The sequence below is a fragment of the Corapipo altera genome, unplaced genomic scaffold, assembly GCF_003945725.1.
Source record: "Corapipo altera isolate COAL_440 unplaced genomic scaffold, ASM394572v1 66, whole genome shotgun sequence".
In the NCBI taxonomy this organism is placed as follows: domain Eukaryota; kingdom Metazoa; phylum Chordata; class Aves; order Passeriformes; family Pipridae; genus Corapipo; species Corapipo altera.
Window position 1 is genome coordinate 4773182 of NW_020884924.1, and position 24330 is coordinate 4797511.

General features: G+C 38.4%; 1 protein-coding gene across 4 annotated transcripts; it reads left to right on the plus strand.

Annotated features, from left to right (window-relative positions):
• The first annotated feature begins 32 nt into the window (after positions 1-32).
• On the plus strand, positions 33-13587 carry CUNH5orf22 (chromosome unknown C5orf22 homolog). 4 transcript variants are annotated; one of them, XM_027657435.1, is made up of 11 exons: positions 43-146; positions 829-933; positions 1677-1801; positions 2533-2678; positions 4518-4667; positions 6646-7108; positions 7731-7793; positions 8691-8812; positions 9665-9731; positions 10341-10480; positions 11847-13587. In XM_027657435.1, the coding sequence occupies exons 4-11, from the start codon at positions 2638-2640 to the stop codon at positions 11977-11979; spliced, it is 1179 nt and encodes a 392-aa protein (XP_027513236.1). In that variant the 5' UTR covers positions 43-146; positions 829-933; positions 1677-1801; positions 2533-2637; the 3' UTR covers positions 11980-13587. The 4 variants fall into 4 exon arrangements, with proteins under 4 accessions (XP_027513234.1, XP_027513235.1, XP_027513236.1 ...); XM_027657436.1 differs by lacking the exon at positions 829-933 and adding an exon at positions 564-669 and having other exon boundaries at positions 51-146; XM_027657434.1 differs by lacking the exon at positions 829-933 and having other exon boundaries at positions 39-146.
• The last annotated feature ends 10743 nt before the right edge of the window (positions 13588-24330 follow it).

The following is a 24330-nucleotide window of genomic DNA, read 5'->3' on the forward strand; positions in this document are numbered from 1 at the left end:
CGGAAGCACAGCCTGCAGGGAGGGAGGGAGGGAGCGGCGGCATGAGCGGTGGGAAGCAGGAGGCCGGCGGTGGGGGTCGGCCCCGCGGGGGCTGCCTGCGGGAGTACCCGGCTCTGCCGGTGTGGGTGGTGGAGGACCACCAGGACGTGAGTGCCCGGCCCTGGGCTGCCGTGGGATGGGCCGTCCCTCCGGTGGTGTATGGGGAGTGGCTTCGTTCGTTTGTTTGTTTGTTTGTTTGTTTGTCTGTCTGCGGCGCGGGGGCTCGGTCTGGCTGGTGGATCCCCTGTGCTGGCGCTGACGGCTTCCCAGGGGGATGCGCTTTCCCGCCATGTATCCGGGTTCTGCCCGCTCCGGGCGCTTCCCTGGGAACAGTCCTCCCCTCTATAGCCATGCACAAACATTAAAACTGCCTTCCTTTCTGCTGCTGAAACATAAATGAAGTTCAGGGTCCAGGAGACCCGATTTTCCTTTCCCATTCACCGATCAAGTTAATTATTTCCATGATCGGATTTTGACATCTTTTTAAGCAATTGTTGCTGTCTTTTTTCTTCTTTGGGTCATAGTTGCTATAGTTAAAAAGAAATTATACTTACATTACACTGCTGTTATAATTTGCTGACCATTAGAGCAGTACTTGGAAACTCAACCCAACCTAGTGTCTGACAGCAGGTATAATCACATTCCAACAAGCAGATTGACAGCCAGTTGATGAGAAATGTTAAATGTGGAGCTTTGCTTTCTTGGTTAAGTCATTGAAAAAGGGCATGAAGAAGGAATTGCTTTTAAACTGCTGTTTCTGATTTCTCATGTTTTGCTTTTTTTTTATAGTAGCATAAGTTGAGGCCTTCATCCTAAATAACAGATTATTTACTAGATTCTTTGCAAACAGAAAGTTTTAGTGTAGTAAAGTCCATTACAGAAAATAATGAAATTGTAAGTAAATAGTTTAATGCAGTTCATTTTTGCTAAGACTCGCTGAAATATATGATACTGTGAAATATGATACTGTGATAGCTGATTTTACATGGTAACCAAGGACTTAGAGTGTCACTGTGATAGTAATACTGAGAATACCAGTTAATGATCCTTCTTCTTTATTTTAGTCTCTATACTTATGTTTTCAAGTAACTTAAAGTCTTTTCATACTAAATGTATACACTGCATTTTCAGGATGTGAATGTAGATGCACAAAATGCAAATGGCTTTTTATTCCAAGTGTAAGAACTTCACAGAAAATTTTAATAATCCTTTGCTGACAGTGATGTTCCTCTAGGACAAGTTGTCAGTAAATGCATCATGCACTGATTAATAATAACAGCTGGCATAAAGGAAATTTTGTTCTTAATTGCAAGGTTAGAGACCTCAGTCTGTAGTGTCTCTTGCAACCTGTAGTTACCCTTACCTGAGTGAAGCTTCAATTTTAATTGCAAAGATTGTAGGTTTTTCAGGTAGGCCAGATTATTTCTTTTTTCCAAAGAAGTAGAAGTCATGGATCAGGGAACCCTTGTTATTTTTACCCTAGTTTTATCTACTGTTGCAATAATGTACTTATGTTTTATGGTTATGCCCATGCAGTATGCCAGATCTGTCATCTTAATCAGTTTTGTGCCAAGAAAAGTAGCTCAGGTGCAGTTATAATGTAGACGTCACATGTAATTTTTGTTGCTTCTTTACAGTCTTCACATTCCCTGTATGATAGGGCTGTGATTCACAATCCCTGTTGGATTTGCTCTGGCAGCCAAGGCAGTTGATGTCCCCTAACTGTGAGAAAGACTCCATGTACTGCAGTTCAGTGTAAGAGGTATCACGAATCAGCCATCAGTTTTCTCATTTTTACCACCCTGTATTATTGCACTTCAGTGGTTTTCTATGCTATAAATTGGTGAGTTGCCTCATCTTCTGTTTTTCGCACCTTTGAGTGAAGACCTTCAGCGGGGGATAAGTTTGGAGAGTTGAGAAAGGTTGTATGTTTATTGCAGCCACTAAGTCATTAGGAATTAATTTTTCAAGAGGAATAGGTTTAATGACCAGCTAGAGTCTAAATCGTGGTGGGGTCAGTTTTCATTCTATATCAGTTAACTTATAAACCTCGAGTAAAAAAATGCTTTTGTGCTCCACAGCACCCATGCATGGTGAGGAATGTATGGGGAAGGAAATACAGGGGCAATGTTCTGCAGAAGAGGAAAGGCAGTCCTGGGGTTTAGTTGTAAATGAAAAAAAAGCCCTAGGAATTGAGTTGAATCATTAATGAGAAGCTACTGCAAACAAGACTTCCTATAAAGAAGGAAAAAGGGAGTAAGGCTGTGATTCTTTAGCAGTTTCTCATGTGGAATGCTTAGGCTTATAATGATTACAGTTCATGAGTTGTCTTGCCTCTGGAGTTATTTCCCCTTTGTATTGTTTTCTGTCTCCTCCTCCCTCTAATCTAAATTCTAAAGGAATAAGAGGGAGACTAGTGTTTTTGCTGTTAAAGTGGTCGCATTTTTCAGCCTACTGGTTATCATTAAAATGTTTTTATTCATATTGCTTTAGGTGCTGCCTTTCATCTATCGTGCCATTGGTTCAAAGCATCTTCCTGCCTGTAACATCAGTTTTGTTCATCTTGATTCCCATCCAGACCTTCTTATTCCTGTTAATATGCCTGCAGATACTGTATTTGACAAAGAAACTCTTTTTAGGTAAGTCCTGGGTACTGCCTCAGAGTACTTTAAGTCTACTTCTTGCTGCCTTTGATTCACAGTGAATATTGGTACAACTGAGTAGGAAACATGAACAAAAGAGGTATAATTCAGGTTCAGGTTGTATCTTCCATCTTTTCACTTTTGCTGAAACTTTATTTTTTTAATGGAAAAAGTTACGTTTGTGTTTTATGAATGTGGCCAAATGTTTATGTGGTACATCAAGCAATTTAGGATGTATGAATTTGCTTTGTTTAGTTGTTCAGTAGTATATTACGATATTAGCCCCAGTAGTTCCTCTGGGTAACAGGAAAACACTCTAAGTTGATGCTTTGTCTGAAGAGCTGTAGTTTTAAATCAGTCTTTCTTTCTTCACACTGGAAAATTGACTTTGAGATTGAAATAGCATGTCATTTGTTGGCATGGTGAATATGTGAAATTGAATAAGATTTTCATATTAGAATCATAAAGACCAATATTTTCTACCACCATCTGAGGTAGGTAGGGAATAAACCACAGGGTGATGTCTGCTATTGTCTTTCTCTTCTTGTTTTAAAATAAATATCGATTGCTTCAGTATTATGGTGATTTACAGCAATTACAAGCTAATGCAATTGTGTAAATACTTGGATCGTCCTACGCATAGTGAATATTTTATTCTCTTTTTTTGACTAATAAGTTTTGTGGACTCTATCTTAGAATCTTTGAATGATTTGGGTTGGAAAGGACCTTAAAGATCATCTAGTTCCAAATCCCCTGACATTGGCAGAGACATCTTCCATTAGACCAGGTTGCTCAAAGCCCCATGCAACCTGGCTTTGAACACTGCCAAGCATGGGTCAATCACAACTCCTCTGGAGAACCTGTTCCAATGCTTCACCACCCTCACAATGAAGAATTTCTTCCTAATATCTAATCTAAACCCACCCTCTTTCAGTTTAAAGCCTTCCCCCTTGTCTTATCACTGCATGCCCTTGTAAAAAGTCCCTCTCCAGCTTTCTTCCCTTTTAGGTACTGGATGGTTCTATAGGTCTCCCTGCAGTCTCCAGGCTGAACAACCCCAATTCCCTCAGCTTGTCCTCACAGGAGAGGTATTCTAGCCCTCTGATCATCTTCATGGCCTCCTCTGGACCTGGTTCAACAGGACCATGCCCTTCTTATGTTGAGGGCCCCAGAGCTGCATGCGGTATTCTGGGTGGGGTCTCACAAGAGTGGAGTGGAGGGGCATAATCCCCTCCCTCAACCTGCTTCTTTTCATGTGACCCAGGATACAGTTGGCATCATACACGTAATTAAATAGGGTCTTGATAATGAGGAAAGATGCTAATCTTGCAGTTGTGGAGTGACTCACTTTAATTACTGGGATGATATTTAAAATCTACCTAGAACAGTTTACAATAAAACACTCTCATGAGGTCAGTTTGAAGTTATTTAGAACGATCTTGTGTCCTTGCTTGCACTTTCCTCTGTCTGATGTATCAAGAGAAAAAGGAAGTAGAATCACAGAATTGTTAAGGTTGGAAAAGGCCTCTATGGTTATCAAGTCCAACCAGAAACCTAACACTGCCATGTCCGCCACTAAGTAGTTTATCATCAAAGCACCGTACTAAGAGTGAAGCTTATTGCACTCTATGTCTGAACTTTTTTAAATCTACTACAGACATTATAGATTTCCCTCTTTTTCTTTCTTTGATGATGTTACCCTTACACAGAGTACTAAGTTTAGATGATTTGCCTGGAGGTTTTAAAGATGTGGAAGATGGTTGTGGGGTTCTTGACCATGTTTTATTTATAAGGAAAGTAATATTGTTACCTCCTGTCTTTCTCTATTGATTACAGTGAATTAAGTATTGAGAACTGGATTATGCCTGCTGTTTATGCTGGCCATATTTCTCAAGTAGTATGGCTTCACCCACCCTGGGCTCATCAGATCTCAGAAGGAAAACACAGTTTTCTTGTTGGGAAAGATGTATCAACGACGACAATCAGGTAAATTGTCTGCTGTCATAATGCTAGCAATATAAAAGTTGTCTCTGTAGCTTTTCACTGGCATTTTTTTGTGTTCTTGGATAAAGATGAAAATTTAATTTGTAATTTGTAATTTCCTTAGGAAATGCCTAATGCAGTTCAACTTATATCTATTTACTCTTTGGTCTGCCTAGTAAAATTTTTATTTGGTGTCAGCCATGATTCTGTTTTATTGGTGTGGGAGTGGTTTTTTTGCTTGTTTTGTTTTTTTGTTTTTTTTTTAAGTTAGTCCACTACTTAAACACTGAAACAGGTACTCAGGTGGTGAATTCTCCATCCTTTGATAAAGGATGATTGATCTGGGCAACCTCATCTACCTGGAAGTTAGTTCTGCTTTGATCAGATGATTGACTAGGGACTTCCAGATGTCTCTTCCAATCTTAATCATTCTGTGATTCAAGTTCTGATCAGAGCCCCTCATCATTCTGCAGGATGCAGTCCATGATAATTTTGCATTCACTATATTCACTGCGTTGTGATTTGGTACAGTTTTAATGGGCATTTACAAATCACGTCTCTTATCAGCATATTGAAGTAAATCTTCTGAAGCAAGTTTAACTGAAGACAGCAAAGAAATGCCTTGTTTTACCACCTTAAATAAAATGCTAAAGCTCTACAATTCTGAATCTGAAGCCTACAGTTAACCTAAATAATAATAATAAATGATAACTATGATAATGATGATAATAATTAGAAAGCAGCTAGTAGTTTCAATTGCATTTAATCATTTAACCAAGGTATAGAAATACTTCATAATGGCTGAATAGCTCTCTCACTGGTGGCCTTAGCTGTCACAAAAACAACATTTCAGGCTTCTTTTTGAACACTGTCAGGTACCTTCACTTCAGATTCTAGGCTTACCAAATCCATGAAGGAAAAAAGGGAAAGAGTCCTCAGAAATACAAACTTGCTTAAAAAGTTTTGTTGACAACAGATGGATAGGCAATAGATACCTTAGTTAGTGTCCACTAAGGAAAAGGCTGTAGTATGAACTCGTGTTGAACCCCGCAGAATTTCTGAGAAGAGGTCCTGGGAATGCCCTGTCAACAAGATGAAGTTGTGATCCAGCCTCTCATTTTGGCAAGCTCAGGCTAATCCATCCACAAGACACTGGGGAACTGAGCTTCAAATGTCTCCTGCTTATGAAATTATTTGTCTTTGTGGCTGATTGATAGTGATACCCTGTAATCAAATGAGGCTTTAACAGACATGAGCAGAAGTTCACACTTAAGCTTATCTTTAGTCTGAGTTTATGATGCTTAAGGCTTAATGTACTGAAATATGGCTTAAAAATTCCATTCTTTATATAAGCAGAGGTTTTCGTACTGTCGCTTTTGTTGAATTAGTTGTTTTGGGTTTTTTTATATAAGTGGATTCAACTGATACCTAGCTATTTATCCTCTAGTTACCATCTCTCTCACTTAGAGCAGGGAATCTATGTCAGTGGTAAAAGAAGTTAAATTCTGCCTATTAATTGATAATATTTTACTTTTACTAAATCAATATTTATGCATTTCAGGGCATTTCTCAAGCCCAACTAACATAATTTTCCTGGAAAATTAGAAAAGACAAAATATCTATAGCTTTGCAATCTTATATGCCACAGTATTGACAATATCTTGTTCAATTCTGGATGTTGTCTTTAAAATGCAATTCAATGGCAAATTAATCATAGTAGCATTTTTTCTTATCCATTAAAACCTTGTAGGACTATCATAAAAAGTGTAGGATGAATTTATATATATTTATTTCACAATAAAGAAGTGGAAAAAAATTTAATTTAAAAATCTGAGGATTGAAATTTTGTCTACACAGTTTTATTGCTTTCATTACCCATCAAAAGTCTGTTTATTCTTCTCTGAATCTTTAAAGTATAAAATACTTTTTCCTAAGCTCTTTGCCAAGATGTACATTAACTGTGAGTTACTGTCAATTGTAGGGTTACAGGCACAGATCATTACTTTTTAAGCGATGGTCTTTATGTTCCTGCTGATCAGCTAGAAAACCAGAAGTCCTTAAATTTACACGTCATTCTCATCAACCCTATTGAATCATCGAATGGCCATGAAGAAAATGGTGAAGTAGCATCTGCTAAAAGACTGAAGCTAAATACAGATGACACAGCAAGCACCACTTCTGCCTCTTCATCAGTGGGTCTTGGTGACCTTGATAACAGCACCCCAAGTGTGAAGAAAAAGGAAGTACCGAATGCAAGTGCCCTGAATAGGGCAGGAGCCTCACCAGAGTGCTCAACTTCAAGCTGTCTCAAAAACAGTGAATGCCTAATAAAGGAAGTTGTTAAAGATATCTGCCAAGTGCTGCAGAAAGGGGATGCATATGTTTTGGACATTGACTTAGATTTTTTTTCAGTTAAAAATCCATTCAAAGAAATGTACACACAGGTAAGCATAACAATTGAATGGCCTCATACCATTCACAAGAGTCATAGTCTTAGTATTTATGTCTATGGAGAAACTTTCACCTAAGCTCAATCAGCAGATTAGCTGATCACGGTTAATGATTCATGGTCGTATTTTAAAGAGAGACATTCTAGTGGAGTGTACGTGACAAAAATTTACAACCACCAAATAGGGGGAGATTCTTACATTTGATAATGGTGTGGAGTGTACATTCAAGCTCAGAGGTATATGGCTCACTTGTGCTTGTTGCTTGGGACATAAAAGCTATGCTTGGGTTTCCACAGGTAACCTTCCAAATACCCACAGCAAGAGTCATCAAGGAGGAATCATAGAATGGCAGATTGTGTCATTTTTTACCCTTCATAACATGCTATTAGAAAACCACAGTGGTATCAAGAGACTGCCTTTCAAAAGGCATAGTGGTGTTGATTGTCCAAAGAGTGGTAGCTTGTCCTGATGAGAGGCTGTTATGCTCATTATTGTCTGCAGTACTAGAGTAGGGGAATGATCTTGGTAATCACATTATTTTTTTGAAGAAGGAAAGCTTTGAAGATTTGGTTTCTCATTTGAAGAGTCTAATTTTTTTCCTCTTTCTTTGTCTAAGACAGAATATGGGCTCTTGCAAGAGTTGTACAATTTCAAGAAACCACACAAAAATGCAACAGAGGTATGATATTTCCTTGTGGGATGTAGAGGGAATGATTCTTTTTATTTACCCAACAAAAATGAGTTACGCCAACAGGAAGGAACCTATCAAAGGTGCTTAATGAAGTGGTCTCAAATTAAGCTACGTGGCACACTGAATGCTAATCAGCAGAATCTTAGAAATTCCTTCCTATTAAATGTTTTGATTAAATGAGTGAATTGCATAAATATTTAGCATGAGCGTGAAAATTAATTTCTGTAAACAAATGGTAATTGACAAGGAAGGAATGAAAACATTGTAAGTCATCTGCAATGTTGTTCTTTTTGTGGCTCGACAGGACTTTGGATTGGTGAGGTTTCTTCTTTTTTTTTTTTACCCCTCCAGGCTCTCCTCTTCTTTGCCCTAGTTGCTCTTGCTTGATAGCCAGAGTTGTGATGGCATTATGCCGCTGTAATGTATTTTTTCATTTTATGTGCTCTCTGCTTCTGATAGGAAATGTAAGCTTTCATAATCTCATCTGGACACTGTTAGAGAGATTCAACACATATAATTAGCACAAATTAATAAAACCTAATTAATATATATATAAAGAAATAGAGATATGTGGAATATTGGCAAACTGATTTTCATATCTCTTAGTAAATCAGCAATAAAAACAGGTACATATTTAGAAGGTGGCTTTTTTAGGATTGTTGTCGGAAAGACAGAGCAAAGTGAGATGATTTATTCTGAAGGTATAACAGCTTCTACAGGCATTCACTGTGATCTTCTTGAATTGATGTGCCATAGTAATGAATCAGTTGTTTCAGATTCCCCACTTGCAGTAGATCAGTAATTACAGAGTTTAAATCATAAGGTAAGCCATGATATTCTTACTTCATTTTTTACTAACATACTGTTATATATGCTTACCTAAAGGAAGGCTTGCTGGATTGTGTTGAAAACCGTGTTCATCAGCTGGAAGATCTGGAAGCGGCATTTGCAGATTTGTGTGACAGTGATGATGAAGAAACCCTCCAGAAATGGGCTTCATATCCTGGGTACAAGAATTCTAAATGTCTTAAAATGCAAACAGAAGTTTTGGAACTGATATAGCCCAGCACTTTGATAACAGAGAAAGATAGGATCTATGCAAGGATACTGTTTTTCCTTTAGTTCTAGAGGAGAAAGAGTCAGACAAAATAAAAGGAAAGTCAGTCTGCTGTCTTCAGCACCACTGTAAGCCTTTGAAGCTCAGTCTTCTCCAGCTTCGTGCAAACTCTGTTGCCTACGGATGGAGGTATTTTGTTGACTAAAAACTTAGTCATCAGTGTGTATCAGTGTTCTCAAAAAAACAACAAACCAAGGAGGACATGGAGAAGCAATTCTTTGGTGCTCCCCAAGGGTCAGCTTTCTGTGGAAAAATGGAAATGGGTGAAAAATTGTATCTGAGCAACAGTCTCCGCTAAACATCTGAACTGCCCCAGCCCCGTCGCCCACTGTCCTTTTAAAGTAAATGTTTTCAGCTGGAAAGAGACACTGAAAATCTGAGCTTTTCCTTGATGGGAAAATCATTTATTTTCCACATCAAATGCCGCAATTACTGTCAGACGTCTGTAATAGTGACAACAAATATTTCCTGTAAAAGTTGATACTACTTGACCTTTGCAGGTCTGCCCTAAAACAAGCACAAAGAGGACTTGCTAGAGGCAGCTATGAGTATAAGGGCTTTATAAGAAAGACCTGGTGAAACAGTACAATAGTACTGATAATTTACATTTTTTCAGGTGCAAGATGACAAAAAGAGGCAAATTTCATTTTCATATCCTAGGCCATAATAACTTCTACTTTCCTCTTTTTTTTCTCTCATTTTTTTTTTTTATTTGTTTTGTTTTGTTTTGTTTTAACTCCAGAATGAAGCCACTTGTTCAACTAGTTCACAGTTTGAAAACCAGGATGGAAAGCCCAGACTATGAAATGGTAAGTGGCAAGGTAAAAGAGCAGAAAGTAGATGAATTTCAAAAGCATAGCTTCAACAGACAGGGAAAATTCATACTTCCTTTCAGATTTGCTTCTTGATTCAGGACTCTGTGAGAGTTTGTTACTTTTCCTAGGTTTTTTTGTCTCATTACTTACGCCAGCTTTTCTTTTTAAAGCTGCTAAAATTCTTCTCTGCTTGTCTATATTTAGGCAACATTAGCGTGATCTTTCAGGACTGTGATATCTTGAGCCACATTCTATGAAGGGAGGTTCATTTCACCAGGGTCTGTTGATCTTCTTTATAGAATTTAAGATAAGATACCTATTTATAAAGCATCAGAACTATCATCTTCAAGGACTGCAGCACACTCTGAATTTATAGAAAAGGTACAGTGTACTGGAGATAATGAAACAATCCATACAACCTCCAGATTTTTATTTGTTTAGTTTAAAGAACAAGCTGGGGCAGAAAAACCCACAACTCTTACTGTCTAAAGAGGTATAAGTTATCTCCTGGGCTAGGGATGGTATGCTAGAGACCTTCTACACAGGTAAGCTGTATCAATAATTCATCAACAGAAATTAAATCTCTGTTTAATTTACCTGTAGGTACATCAGGCTGGTTTGACCTGTGATTATATGGAGCTTCCTCACCATGTTAGCACTGAAGACGAGATCGAAGGCCTCATACAATCCATTAAAGTTCTGCTAAAAGATATGCCCAAGCCCACGCTTGTGACTGTTGCTCGGTAAGACTATGTGGACACTTTTAGTTTAAAAAGCTCTGACTGTACTCATGAAGATAAATGATTTTATCAGTATAGCACTGGTTGGTGCATCTTAAGTCCCGTCTTAAAGTGGAAGCCTTATAGTATAGTAAACATTGACATTTGGAAATATTGATCATAAAGCAGTGACAGAATCTACACAGATAAGGGAAGACTCTGCACTGATGGCCAGTTTTACTGGGCTTTAAAGTAGCTGGCACAGATTTCAAAAGCTGTGAAAACATAATGACTTAATCCACTTCAGCATAAGTTATATAAAGTCTGTAATGAGGCTTTGTGTATGTTGGGATTGATAGCTGTCACTGGAGTTCATGCATCTTCACTACTTCCATTGCTTGTGCTAATTAGAGCAAAGCTAGGACAAGCCTGCCTGGACTGACATTCCATGTTCCTTCTTCTCTTGCTCTAGGGTATTGTACTATAGATAGGATTTCTGTTTTCAGTGAAGCTTCTGCTGGAACTGGTTTTCGTCTAATAGACTGAAAGCAGTCTATATTCTTTAAGGCTCTAGTAAAGCTTTGTTATGGAGTAAAACTTATGTTTCCAGGACTGTAAGAGTATTATTTAGGAGAAAAGGATGGAACTTGAGGCCAGGGACCTGGGAGAACCAGGGATCACCAAACCTAATTTGGAGGCCACAGTGTTATCTGTTTTCAAATTGTTGCAATTTAATAATTCAGAAATACCAAGCATGTCCTTAGAAGGGCAGGCAACAATAGCAGAAGCTGACATGAAACTGGCTTTGTCAATAAGAAATAGTATGGCTAATCCCTACAATAAAAGAAAACTATATTCCCTGTGCCAGCTGCAGGATTGTCATCCAGTGTTGCAGAGAAAACAGAATCATCTCTCTAAATCTTGACAGATAAAAATTCAAGAAGAGTCAGCTCTGCTAGTATTGGTTTGCAGTTCATTAATAGGTACTGTAAAAAATGTTATATCCGAGGGATTGTGAAGATGTTTTTCAAGTTTTTCTACCTACTTTACTAGTAGCGTTTGAATTTTTCAGTTTTAACTTAACATGGGTCCTTTAATTAGATCTTTTGCTTGAACTTTGTCTGCCAACATGTTCTGTGTCAGATTCAGGAAGAGAGTAAAATTAGAAAGAAGATTAGGTCACATTCCTGATCTGCTGCAGACTTTCTATTCAGCTTAAAAGGTAGTGAGGAGGTCCACAGCACTACACTTTGAACGGATACTGGGAGGCAGAACTTGCCAAAGTTTGAAAGTAGCTTCAGCCTAGCCACACAGCCTTACAAGAATACACAATGTGGTCATGCTTGTGATATCTGTATTCTCTCATGCCTTTTTCAATTCCTTGTTACAGATCAAGTTTGGATGACTATTGCCCTTCGGAGCAGGTTGACATGATTCAAGAGAAGGTTCTCAAATTACTCGGTTCGGTGTATGGCTCTCTGAATGTGCACTTAGACTACTCAAGCACTTCATCTTCTTTGTGACCTTGCTTCATGTATTGCTGTCTAATGCAGTGGATTAATTTAAATTTCATATTAGCTGTGGTTGCAAGGGGAAAACTACTGTTATTTCACCAGATGGCACTAGAGCCCAAGCTGACCCAGAGCTAGTTTTGAGTTGCATTACTTTCTCTAAGTCAGCTACATCTGAACTGTTTGTTACCTGTTTGACTTTGTTTAGATTAGTTCTGTGATTATTATTTTTATTGTCTTTCTTCTTAAAATTGGTGCAAGAGAAATGACTTTTTGTCTATAAAATGACACTTCTTTCTGATTTCTTTGTGTCTGTAAAAAAACCATAAAATATATAATTTTTTAAAATAAATAGATATCTTTTGTGTAATTAAACTTTTTTTTTAATTGACTTTGGTGAGTAAAAGAATTTTTTCCTTAGTTGCATTATATCTTTTAAAAAATTATCTGAATAATGCCCTTAAGACTGTAGGTTTACATAGTGATCTCTCGTAATTTTTGTGCTTGAGATGAACCTCTCATTTCTATAGAGCAGCTTATGACTTCTGCCCTAGCCACAGAATATCATTTATATTTATACTCTCTTTCATTAATATTGTCTTATTTTGCCTTAGTATTTCATTGGTGACTCATATAATGTCCTTAATGTACAGACATTGGCTTGATATTTTCACTTTTACATAATTTTGAGGATAAAAAGTATGTTTACATGTGCATGCTTTTATCTTTGGAATCCTGTAAGGAATTGAATTGATAGTTTCTTCAGAAACAAAGATTTAGCTTCATTGAAGTCAGCAGCAAAATCTTCTGTACCAGTTTTTTGCTCATTTCCGTATTGCTATTTGGAAAATAACAGTTTTAGAAATGTTTAATTTAGAAATCAATATAGTTATAGAGAAAACTGCCACTTTCAGAGATAAAAACCCCACAGGATTTATTTGGGAATGAAAATGAAATGGGAAAGAAAAAAATGCCACCTAGAATATTGTTATTTGTTATGAATATATTTTGCGTGTAATTTCTTCTGAAATAGTTAGGTTCATTTGCTAACATTACTCTTTGCTCTACCATGATTTTGTGCACTTTTACAGTTTTTTATTGCTTCTGCTGTTGATATAAATTACTGTATTATAGATTGTAAATATATAATCATTCTAAAATATTTCTTCCAGGAGAATAAATTCCATGACCATGGACCCACCTTCATTGTGTTTTTGTGACACATCTGTCACAAGGACATGCCTAGCCTTGGACCCAGTGTCCTTAATACTTCATAAATTATGAACAGCCATACATTACATATAGAAATGAAGTGCAGTCAGATCATGTGCTGATTGTGTAAAGATTGGGGTTTTTTTAAAGTTAGAGATGCTTCTTGCTGGGCTTTGCATAAGGTTGTAGAAAACAAAAAAACCCAAACATGTAGGGCACAGCTGAGCCCCTCAGCCACGGGCAGGTGGGCAAGAGCCCTGGGGAAAGCCTGGGCAAGGGAGATCAAAACACTGCCTTGCAGCCAGGGCTGAGGGATCCAGCTGGGAGAACCTTTAGCATGGACCAAACTCAGCAATGTTTGCATCTCTGCCTGGGTGCTGCTTTGGGGATTCCTTGGTTGGTGAGGTACCAAAAATAAATTTGTGGGTTTATGGTTGTTCCTGTGCCATGCCTGTGCTGGCTTACACACACATGTTCACTGTGGCTTTGCAGAATTAAACTAACATCATGAATCGTCTATTTGTTATCCAGGTTATTAAAGAAATGTTCCTTTCAAGCACAGTTTTTGTTTATGAATGTCAAATTGTTATCTTCTGAAATGTATGACTAACACAAACTGTGTAATACACTCCAGAAAATGCCAGTCTCACCTAATTATAGAGGCATTAATTTCTACATTAAGGGCATTTGCAAGGTTGTTTTTTACTTTGGCAAAAAGTAATCAAGCCAAACCAGAAACAGGTATCTCTATTTCTAGCTTCTATGTATGGCTTATTTATTAACCATACATACAAAATCCTCCATTTCCTGTCTGCCTCAATGTCCTCTCAGCTCATGCAGAACAACACAATGAAATCATAGTGTATAACTCCTCTGTTCAGTGCTATAAGGATGAGACATGAAGGCCCATTAGAAATAAATTCACTTGAGGATATTAACATAACAGCACGATATAAGCAGCTTCATATTGTCTCTTGTAGCTAGGTGTCCTTGCCAGCTCTGCTGCTCGTTTTGGCACCACTTAGGAGTGAGGGTGCCCACTTGGGAGGGCATTTGCAGATGTTTGCAGATGGATCTCAGCAGTAGAGATATGCAGAGATAGTTCTGTCATAATTGTGGCTCAGCTTCCAAGATGGACCATCAACCTGAGCATAAACAGTAAAACTATCACACATTTCCATACAGTACGAAATAGAGCCTTAAACCAAATATACCGAGCAGTGTCTGTCTTCTCTGTGCATCACCAGCTCTGCAGCCCAGCCACACTGCAGTTTCCCAGCTTGTCACTGCAAAACAAAATTAGCTTTTTCAAGAAAAATGAACGGAGGGTGAGTCAGATGGCTGAGGTTATCATGTCCTCTCGTTGAGGCTTCTGTCTCTGACAGCTCTGTCCCTTCCCTTCCTCTGGTAACTGTACTGTGAGTCAGTCACCCTAGTCTCAGGCAGAGCTGGACTATGGGGGTTGAAGAGTCAACTGCATAAATATTTCTTCCTGCTGCTATTGTGGAAGAAGAAAATAGTTCAGTCTTAGGGGAAGAGTCCCTTCCCTGGAGGTATTTAAAAGATGGATGGATATGGCATTTAGGGACATGGCTTAGTGGTGAACATGACCATGCTGGGTTAACAGTTGGATTCAATGACCTTAAAGGTCTTTTCCGACCTAAACAGTTCTATGATTCTGTTTCTAGGATATGGGTCCTGTCTCCTTATACATCCACTGGACAGCACCTGGAAGGGCCCCTCCTGTCCTGCTTGATGGCCCCTGTTGTCCCCATGAGTGCCACAAACCCTTTCCATATCCCATCCTCCATCAGGAGGGAGGATGTAAACACCAGTTTTCTGCCTTTAGTTTTCGGTGTCTCTTGCAGGAGGAAATCCTCTGTGCCCACAGCAGAGGTGCAGCTCCCACATCCCAATGTAGATGGCAAGTCAGGGACCCAACAGTCCCAGTCCCAGCTCCTGCCTTGGCACAGACTTCCTCCCTCACTGTCATCAGGTTCAGCCACAGCCCTATCTTGGGAGAGAGGCAGTCTGGCTAGGTCTACTCTGGCCCCAACGGGGGATCATAGCACCACCACAAAGGTATATTAATGCCTTCCCTGTCTTTGAGGCTCTGGGCCACTAGCTGTCCTGCTTCTCTGTCACAAGCAGAGCTCATGAAGGTGCTAGATCCATTCACTAGTGCTCACCTCCCTGCAGACTTACAGGGACACTCATCTTCCTCCTCTCTCAGTAACTCTCTTCTGCAAAGGAAAGCTGTTGCTCGGCACATCCCCAAATATTCAAGAAATGGCTCTGATCTGAATTTTTGTCTAGTTCTGTGTTGTGGCTGGGTACTTTTTTACAGTTTAATTGCAATTTACTTTGAGCATACATAATTTCAAACAGGGATACTTAGCCCTCTCAAGGAGGCAGAGATCTCACTGGAGAGAGACAAATCATTCCAGCCTTCCCTTGCTAAATGCAAGTTAAATATTTTCATTGGTTTCCCTAAATGTCCTGATGGTTTTGCACATCTCCTACCACAGGGGACTGCATTGTTTGCTAGGGAGCTTTCTTGTGGGATTGCATGCCTTTAGCAGAATTGTTGTCGTGTTTTTACTTAAGGCCCTTGACAAAACAAATATTATGTTTGTGTTCATCTTTCACTACTTTACAGAATGAGGTGCATTATGTGCAAATTTAGGGCTAGATCTCCCAAAACACGTCTGACATATGACCCTTTGTCACCTGCCCTAAGCAATACTAAATCTCAGATTTATTCAACGTGCTGTCAGGCAGTCAAGAAATATCTCCCAGCAGAGTTATTAATATGGAACTAAGATACTATGCTGAATATCACTGTACTACATTCTTTTCTAATGGTTATGTCTTTTGTGCTCTGTTTGGTACCCAGCATGTCTTCCAGCCATCCTTATAATTGCCATAAACATGACTTTAATAAGATTCCAAGGTGTACAAAAGCCTTCTGGAACACTCTGCCCTGCACCAGGTGATCCTTCCCTGCTACTTGATTTTGCTCAGCACTGAACACTAACGGCCAGGCTAATTCAAATGCCTGACTTAAATGTATCAAAACCTGCCTTACGGCTTTCTTCTCTTTACTTCAACTGTACTTATTTTATCACCTTAAAGTAGTACAGGTCACCAGCTACCCAATTCCCATTAACACTGAGTTTCTGCTATCATTTTTGTAATTCCAGTTGCCTGAACTCAGATCCCCCGTTTTTTCTGTAAGACTAACTTCTCTGTGTTACTCCCTACCTTGGCTCTAGGCCAGTCATTAAACTGGAATGTGGCTGGTCCTCCTCAGCCAGGACATAGTGCTAATTCTTCTCCAAAGGCAATACTGATGTGATAAACTCAGTCTTTCCTCAAACCCTGAATTTTTTCCTTTTTTTTAAGTGCAGCATTTTGTGAATACCTGTAACTAAAATCAGAACATGGATGGATTTTGTTTCCGTGCTATTTTATTTCAAGTAAATATGGGATTGCTCAAAACTAGCTCACTGAAGTTCCTGAGAAGTGAAAGCCAAAAAGGTGATGCATTAGTGACTTCCATTTCCCAGATAGTCCAAAAGTTTCAAAACAGGTCAATATTATAGTTCACTAATAGTGAACAGAAATAGTTCACTAATTTTGGCTTCCTTGTTTATAAATTGCAATAATAGAAATACGTTTATAAAATATATATATATAGTACTCTGGTTTTTATAGGAAATTAGACAGAGTAAAACCTGTAGATTAAAATTTCTGCCTTTGATGAGGTTACGAATGCTTCTCCTTTTCTAGCAGGTCACTCCATGTATCATTAGATAGTGAAGAAGACTAGAAGTAGTTCCCTTTTTTCCTATTTCTCAGATTTCAAGGAGGCAAACAATCCTAGTAACACCACTTCTCTTCCTTCCCCTCCCACTGACTCATCCTTATTTTTTTAATCTACTTCCTTTGCCTTATTTGTCTCCTTTTTGTTTCTAAGCTTTTAATTCATTTGATGTTTTCTGACTCTAGACAGCAATCCAATATTCAGCCTTAAAAATACGTAAGGCGTGAGACACCTCTAATCCCAGAATGCTGTAGTATTAAATATTCTACTTTAGCCACCTCTAATGTCAGTATTATGGATCCTACTTTCAGTCATAACCTTGTGCACAATGCAGAGTAAGTAACACTAAGATCATCAAACTAGACATCATATTAAAGAGCTAGTAATACAGTCATGCTGCTTAAGCCTGTTGCCAAAATGTCCTTGTAATTAGGTCCAACAGCTGAAAAGAAGGACCATTCAGTGAACAAAATGCCTCGGACTGGCCCCATGGAGAAGAAATAGTTTTAAAGCACTGAATGCTATTTGGGATGAATTCCCACTAATATGTTTATTTTTGCTGCTACCTGTGATTCTTCAGGTTTTTGAGGAAACCCTGGTAAACACTGACACAGGCCAATAAGCTTTTGAAAAGTGACTTGAAACCAAAGAGAGTCTACTTACTTAAAGGTATTTTTAGGACAAAATTCCAGATATAAATGTGCTGTATTATCCCCTTCTTTTGTGTCTTACATCCTTCCTCCCTACTCTCTCCCAAAAATACTCTCTCCAATTTCTGATTCTCCCTTTTGTGTTTTATTGTCTAATTTTTGATGCCTAATTTTATAATTCATAATAGGTAATTAAACAAAATTCACCTCTCCTTTTTTTCACTGGTAATAACAACTTTTATCAGTAATTTTACTAATCTGTAAAAATTTTTCATACAGAGTTGTTCAACATTGCTTATGTTTTCATGTGTTTAATATGCTTGCTTCAATGTGTAGTCTTTTAAATTTTTTTAATACAAGTAATTTCATCTGAAAAACTGAATATATTAATTGAAATAAGATCAAAATATTCCAGTTTACGTATTTAGGAAGAAAAATACATTTTTTATTAAAAAATTTAAATTTACTAACGGTAGCTAAGGACAAGTAAAATATTGTCAACCAGGATGCTAAAATACTGTATAAAACTTAACGATTGTGGTTTGATGATTTATTGTACTTAATTTCTTCTGTATTTTTCTTCTGGAAGCAGTCCTTGTCATATTTTATATCCCATTGTATAATGTGAAAGAAAAAAAAATTAAAATATCCACCACAGTAGTCTGCAAGTCACAGCAGCTTCCAAGTCCACTTTCTAGAGCTCCCTTTTAGTGACGTCCACAGTTCCACAGGAGTAATCAATAAAATTGATGAAAGGGTTTTAACGATAGATTATTTATTATATATAATTTATTTACTACCTTTAGCTTTCTTCTCTGTTAGTAAAAAGCATAACATACTTCTGGATCTTACAAATTGGTTTACAATGTGAAATTGTTTGATTTTTTTCATGAATGAAAAGGAGCTTTCCAGAACTTTTGGGGTCTTTTGCACCAAAGAGTTTATTTATTCCTGATAATATTTATACTATTTTTGTTTGAAAACTTTTTTCCACTATTTGTGCCTATTTCTTAGCTTTGGTGAGTTTTCAAATCAGGCCAGTACTTATTTGATCCCAAAAGAAATTTTTTTTTTCATATTATTCTGGGTTTACCTGGGATAGAGCTAATATTTTCTTACTAGCTGTTTTGGATTCAGTAAAGAATAGTGTTGATAACACACTGATGCTAAGTGGTGCTTACTCTAAGTCAAGGACTTTTCACCGTCTCATGTTCTGCCGATGAGGAGCTGCACAAGAAGCCAGGAGGGAACATGGCCACAACAAGCTGACCTGAACTGCCCAAAGTGCTATTCCATACCATAGAATGTCATGCCCAGGATAGAAACTGGGGGAGTTACTCAGAAGGGAGTCTGATTGATGCTGAGGGACAGGCTGGGTATCAGGTGGTGAGCAATTGGTTTGTGTATAATTTGTTTCTACTGGGTTTAATCTCTCTCTCTTCCTCTATTATTATTCTTGTTGTTGTGATCATCATTATTATTATCACTATCGTTATATATTACGTTGTTTTAATTATTAAACTGTTCCTATCTCAACTCGGGAGTTTTAATTATTTTTGCAGATTCTTCTCCCCATCCTACCATGGGTGCATGGCAGCATGGTACTGACTTAGTTACCAGCTGGGGTTAAACCACAACACTTAGGAACATGAGCATCCTATGTTTATTTTCTTACCTAGGTATAAAAAGAAAGTGATCATTTCATTGATAACACTTTGCAACATGGCATATTAGGAATCACTTAAGACAAGTAAATAAGAGATTGAACTTGGAAACATAGGGCAGGTATGGATAAGTATGTCATCACTGTCTTTAGAGATCTGCTTGTAGAAAGCATTATAAAAAATTATAAACAGCTTATTGGTCTCTGGTCTTAGAAGAACTTGTAGCTAAATTCTATAGCTGGAATCTGCACAATGCAATCCCTCACATGTACATTAGTGCATACCTGTAACTGTACACACAATCTGTAATGATATAGTGCATAGCAGTTCCTCTTTTACTAAGATTTTTTTTAAACATACATTAATCTTTATCAACCTACTCTTCATTGAACCTTCACAACCACAGTGAGTGTTCTGCTGAGTAAAGGAGAAAAGGAAGAAGGAAATGTTATTCCATCAGTTGTCATGTTTGTTACTGCAAATTTTTTATGTCTCTGATTCTTTGTGTATTTGTGATTTAGCAGTGAAAACACAAGATCTAGTAAGTTGTTTATGAGAGAGTGACTACTAAGTACCTTTGACATGATCTCAAATACGTTTATTCTCTGAGAGTTCTCCCTATGGCCAGCAGGACTAATGCTGTGGCTATGTTTTGATGATACAATTTTGATTTTCAGAATTATATATTTCCTAAGGCTGGAATAACATTAGATATGATCTGTCTGCTGGTAAAGGTCAAGTTATATATATATTTTCAAACAATGATAGCTACAGAGAAGAAAAACATTTTTTCCCCCTGAAAATAAGAATGTAGAATGTAACTCACAAGGAAAATTATGTATTGTTTGTATTTGGCGCATTTGGAAAATTGATCTTCCAGTTGCAAAACATAAGCCTGAGAAGCAATTTAAGGACAAAACAATTTTCTGTTTTTTTCCCAGAAGCAGGAATCGCATGCAGTCACACACACAAGTTACATGGGTATTCGATAGGGCAGAAAAATAATCCCAGCTATGGTTTAGAAGCTTTAATTACTTCATAAATTAAGGAAGATTTCAGGACAGCAAAGGATGCTGGTGATGATTCTCCAGTCATGGAAGGAAAAGACAGTGACAGACCTACTTATCCTGCACTGTGTAATAAGCTATCACACAAAAGGAGGTGAATTAACACTTTAAGCCATATCCATCCATAGAGGGAAGACAGAGAAACAATTTACCCTAGAGGGGAGCTGGAGAAGTTCTCAAAAGTGTGTAGCCTCCTAAAGAAATGAGACATCTATCACCATGATATGGGAGCAAGTGTGACTGTTGTCCTCCATCTTTCATTTCCCCAGATAATTGATGGCTCTGTTGGTCTTCTTCAAGCAAACTCTGCAGTGGATTAGCATCTCGGACTTCTCAGCCTCACACTTTCACAAGCTCTGTGTAAAGAACAAACCAGGAAATAGGAAGAGACATTACAATTTCTCCCAGTGAGGCAGCAGCATGAACTGACCAGAGAGTACACAGACAGAGATGCTTGGTCTCTCTGATATGATGGCATCTCACATGAGGCAAGAAGCCTCATTAATTCTGGTCTATCTGAATCTCTTTGATCTTCACACAGACTGCCATGGCCTGGGATAAAGCTCTCTATCCTAGAGGTTGCTTCCCGTGTGTCTAGAGTCAAACACAGCAAATGGACACAACCATGAGAAACAATGCTGCAGAGATGAAGAGCAAATGCACGGGTCAGCAAATCAGGAGTATGGAACCAAAGACAGCTTCAGAACACCTGCAGCAGGAAAACAGAGCTAAGATCAAGGTCAGCAACTCCATATGCAATGCATACAACTATTCTCTGCACTACAGTTTGTCCAAGGTGAGAGACTCCTGTGCAACATGGAGTCTGTGAGAAAGATGCACTTTGATGACACTTATCTGTGAATATACTTTTACTAGGTTTGGACGTTTTTCTAACAGTGGGGTAGTGGGATGCTAGAAGGAAATATGGGCTCTTACACAGTGTTTGCCAGATAATACGAAATTGATGAGTTTCACAGTGCTGGAGATTGAGAATAAATTGCCTGATAGTCTGACGAGAATCAAGAAAGTATGCATCTTGGGCAATCGCAACAGCAGCAGCAAAGGCAAAAGCATCTGAATCGGCCCCTTACCATAGACAAGATATTCCCTTTTCTATGGGTTAAATGAAGGTTATAACCATTTTGACCCTTTTGCAGGTTGAGCCATTTTCATACTTTAGAAGGCTTTCTTGCTGGAAAATAAAACAGCTGCTAAATGTTGTCTCACCTTGCAAAGTGAAAACTGCTACTTCCAGACATTTAAAAGGGCTGGACATTACCTTCTATGAAATTAAGTAATCAATAATATATATGTACAGCAGATTTCATTCCTACTAGTCTTTAACTGCATACTGAGAGACGAGACTCAGGAATTAATCACAAAAATTATAAAATCCTTATGTTGTTTTTTTTTTTCCTGTAGTATTAAATTGTTGTGGTAGTTTATCTCATGCCTTTACTGACAGTCTTTCTTCATTCAGTCATCTGTAAGGTTCTAGACCTATGGTGGTGTGAGGGACAGAAAAGGCCTTGACACTGTGTAAGCACTTCTTAGATGCCCCATACCTGGAAATATTCGAGGTCAGATGGGACTCTGAGCAACCTGATCTAGTTGAAGTTGCTCTGCCAAAGCAGTTGAACTACAAGACCTTTAAAAGTCCCTTCCATCCCGAAGTATTCTATTATTCTATTCTATAAGTGGAATTAACATTAGATTGTTTCAGAAAACCTTTTTTCATGTATTTGATAATCAAGACACTTGGTGTCATCTACCATTAAATTCCTTGTAAAAAGGAAAATTGAGCTATTGTTTGCTAAATGTGTGCATTGTGCCCTTGTCACTGAGATCTTCCTAATATTGACTGTGAGGTTTTATTTCCTGTAATACTTCACCGTTGATGGTCGTAAATTGCTCTGCCTGCTTTTCATGTCCTTAATCAATGGCATGTACTCTTCACTTTTACTGCTCACTATTAGTTAGGGAGAGGTCAGTATTCCTAAAGTAAGAGAACTTTAATAATGTAAAGCCTTTGCATGTAAAAACTTCTGATTTCTGATGAGGTAAAATGGTACTTAATGTCTGTCTTCTCAGGCAGAAGTTCTTTAGTGTATAGGTTACACTAGGGTAACACAGTCTGAAAGCTCCAGCATCTCACTGCAGGAGCCTTGGATTCAGGAACAATTGTACCTGGGTTGGGGCAATTCCAAGAGCAAATACAGGCTGGGTGGAGAATGGGTTGAGAGGAGCCCAAGAAAAGGGCTTGGAGTATTTGTGGACTAAAAGTTAAACTGGACACAGCAATGTACACTTGCAGCCCAGAAAGGCAAGTCTATCCTGGCTGCATCAAAAGCAGTGTGGCCAGCAGGTAGAGGGGGTGATTCTGCTCCTCCACTCTGCAATGGTAAGTCCCCAGCTGGAATACTGTCTCCAGTTCTGGGGCCCTCAATACAAGAGAGATGTTGACCTGCTGGAACAAGTCCAGAGAAGGGACATCAAGTTGGGCAGAGGACTGGAACACCTTTCCTATCAAGACAGGGTGAGAGTTGGTGTTGTTCATCCTGGAGAAGAGAAGGCTTCAGGGAGACCTTATAGCACATTCGAGTACCCAAAGGGGCTTACAAGAAGGCTGGAGAGGGACTTGTTACAAGGACATGTAGTGATAGGACAAGAGAGATGGTTTTAAGCTGAAAGAAAGTAGGTTTAGATTAGATATCAGGAAAAAGTTCTTTGCTATAAGGGTGGTGAGGCACTAGAACACGTTGTTCAGAGAGGTTGCGGACTCCCCATACCTGGAAATGTTTGAAATCAGATGGAATGGAGCTTTGAGCAACCTGTAGTGTACTAGTAGAATGAGTCCCTGCCCATAGCAGGAGTGGTTGGAACTAGATATTTAGGGTCTTTCTTTAAGATATCTTCCAGCCCATGCCATTCAATGATCCTATGATTCTAGCCTAATTCCTTTACTGACTGTGTTGATTCTCTTGGTTGTCAAAGCCAAATGGCCCTTACCTGATGATTCTCTAGCTATTCATGGGAAATCCAGGTTGTATCTACATCAACAAAGTAGATGGACTCTGCTCTAGTCTACCTTTGGGAACAGCTAATAAACAGGTATATCTGTTATACAGCCTCTCTTCTACCTGTACACTTCTTAGGCAAAAGTTTCTTTGTTAAACATGAAGAATTAGCATTCCTTGTGAAGGACTGGAATAAAATTACTCCTGCAATTTTTATCAAAATGTTTTGATGTTCTAATCTCCTAGAATGATGTTGGCTCCATTGTGGGCAGAAGGTAACTGCCACCTGTTGAGTCACTGTCACAGCAGTCATTAGAATAATTTTCAGGCATTGCCTTCAGAGGAGCCTCAGGGTTCTTTCAGTCCTGCTGCTCTTCTAAAATCATGTAATGATTAAAACAACATCTAGATTCTGTTTTGGTCCTTGTAAGAGAATAGGTCGTGCAAAAAGCAAGCAAATTTGATTCTACTTCCTTCTGTAAAAAACAGTGGGAAAGTAGACTGTCCCTGCCTGTCCCTTTGTGATGTTTTCATCTTACATCTTTACTTGATCACTTCAAAGTGGTGTCCTACTCAACAACAAAGTACAGCTGGCACGATCATGGGTCCTATGCTTGAAAGTACTTTAAGCTTTGGAAAACTTCCACATTAACAAACTTCAAATCTGTCTTGTATGAATCCCAAAGAATTACTGTCCTATTAGCAGGCATCCTTGATCTGTGAGCTCCTGACTGTTGTTAGTCCCTAGCTTAAGGGTTGAGTCACTGAGAATGAAAGGGATATAGTGAATGAGAATTAGTGAGTGACATTCATGAGATGGAATTTATAGTAAAGACAAAGAAAATTTTAATTAAAATAAATTTCACTTCACATTGATCTATAATGCATATTTTGTACAACAAAGATGCCTATTGAAGTAATATGTCA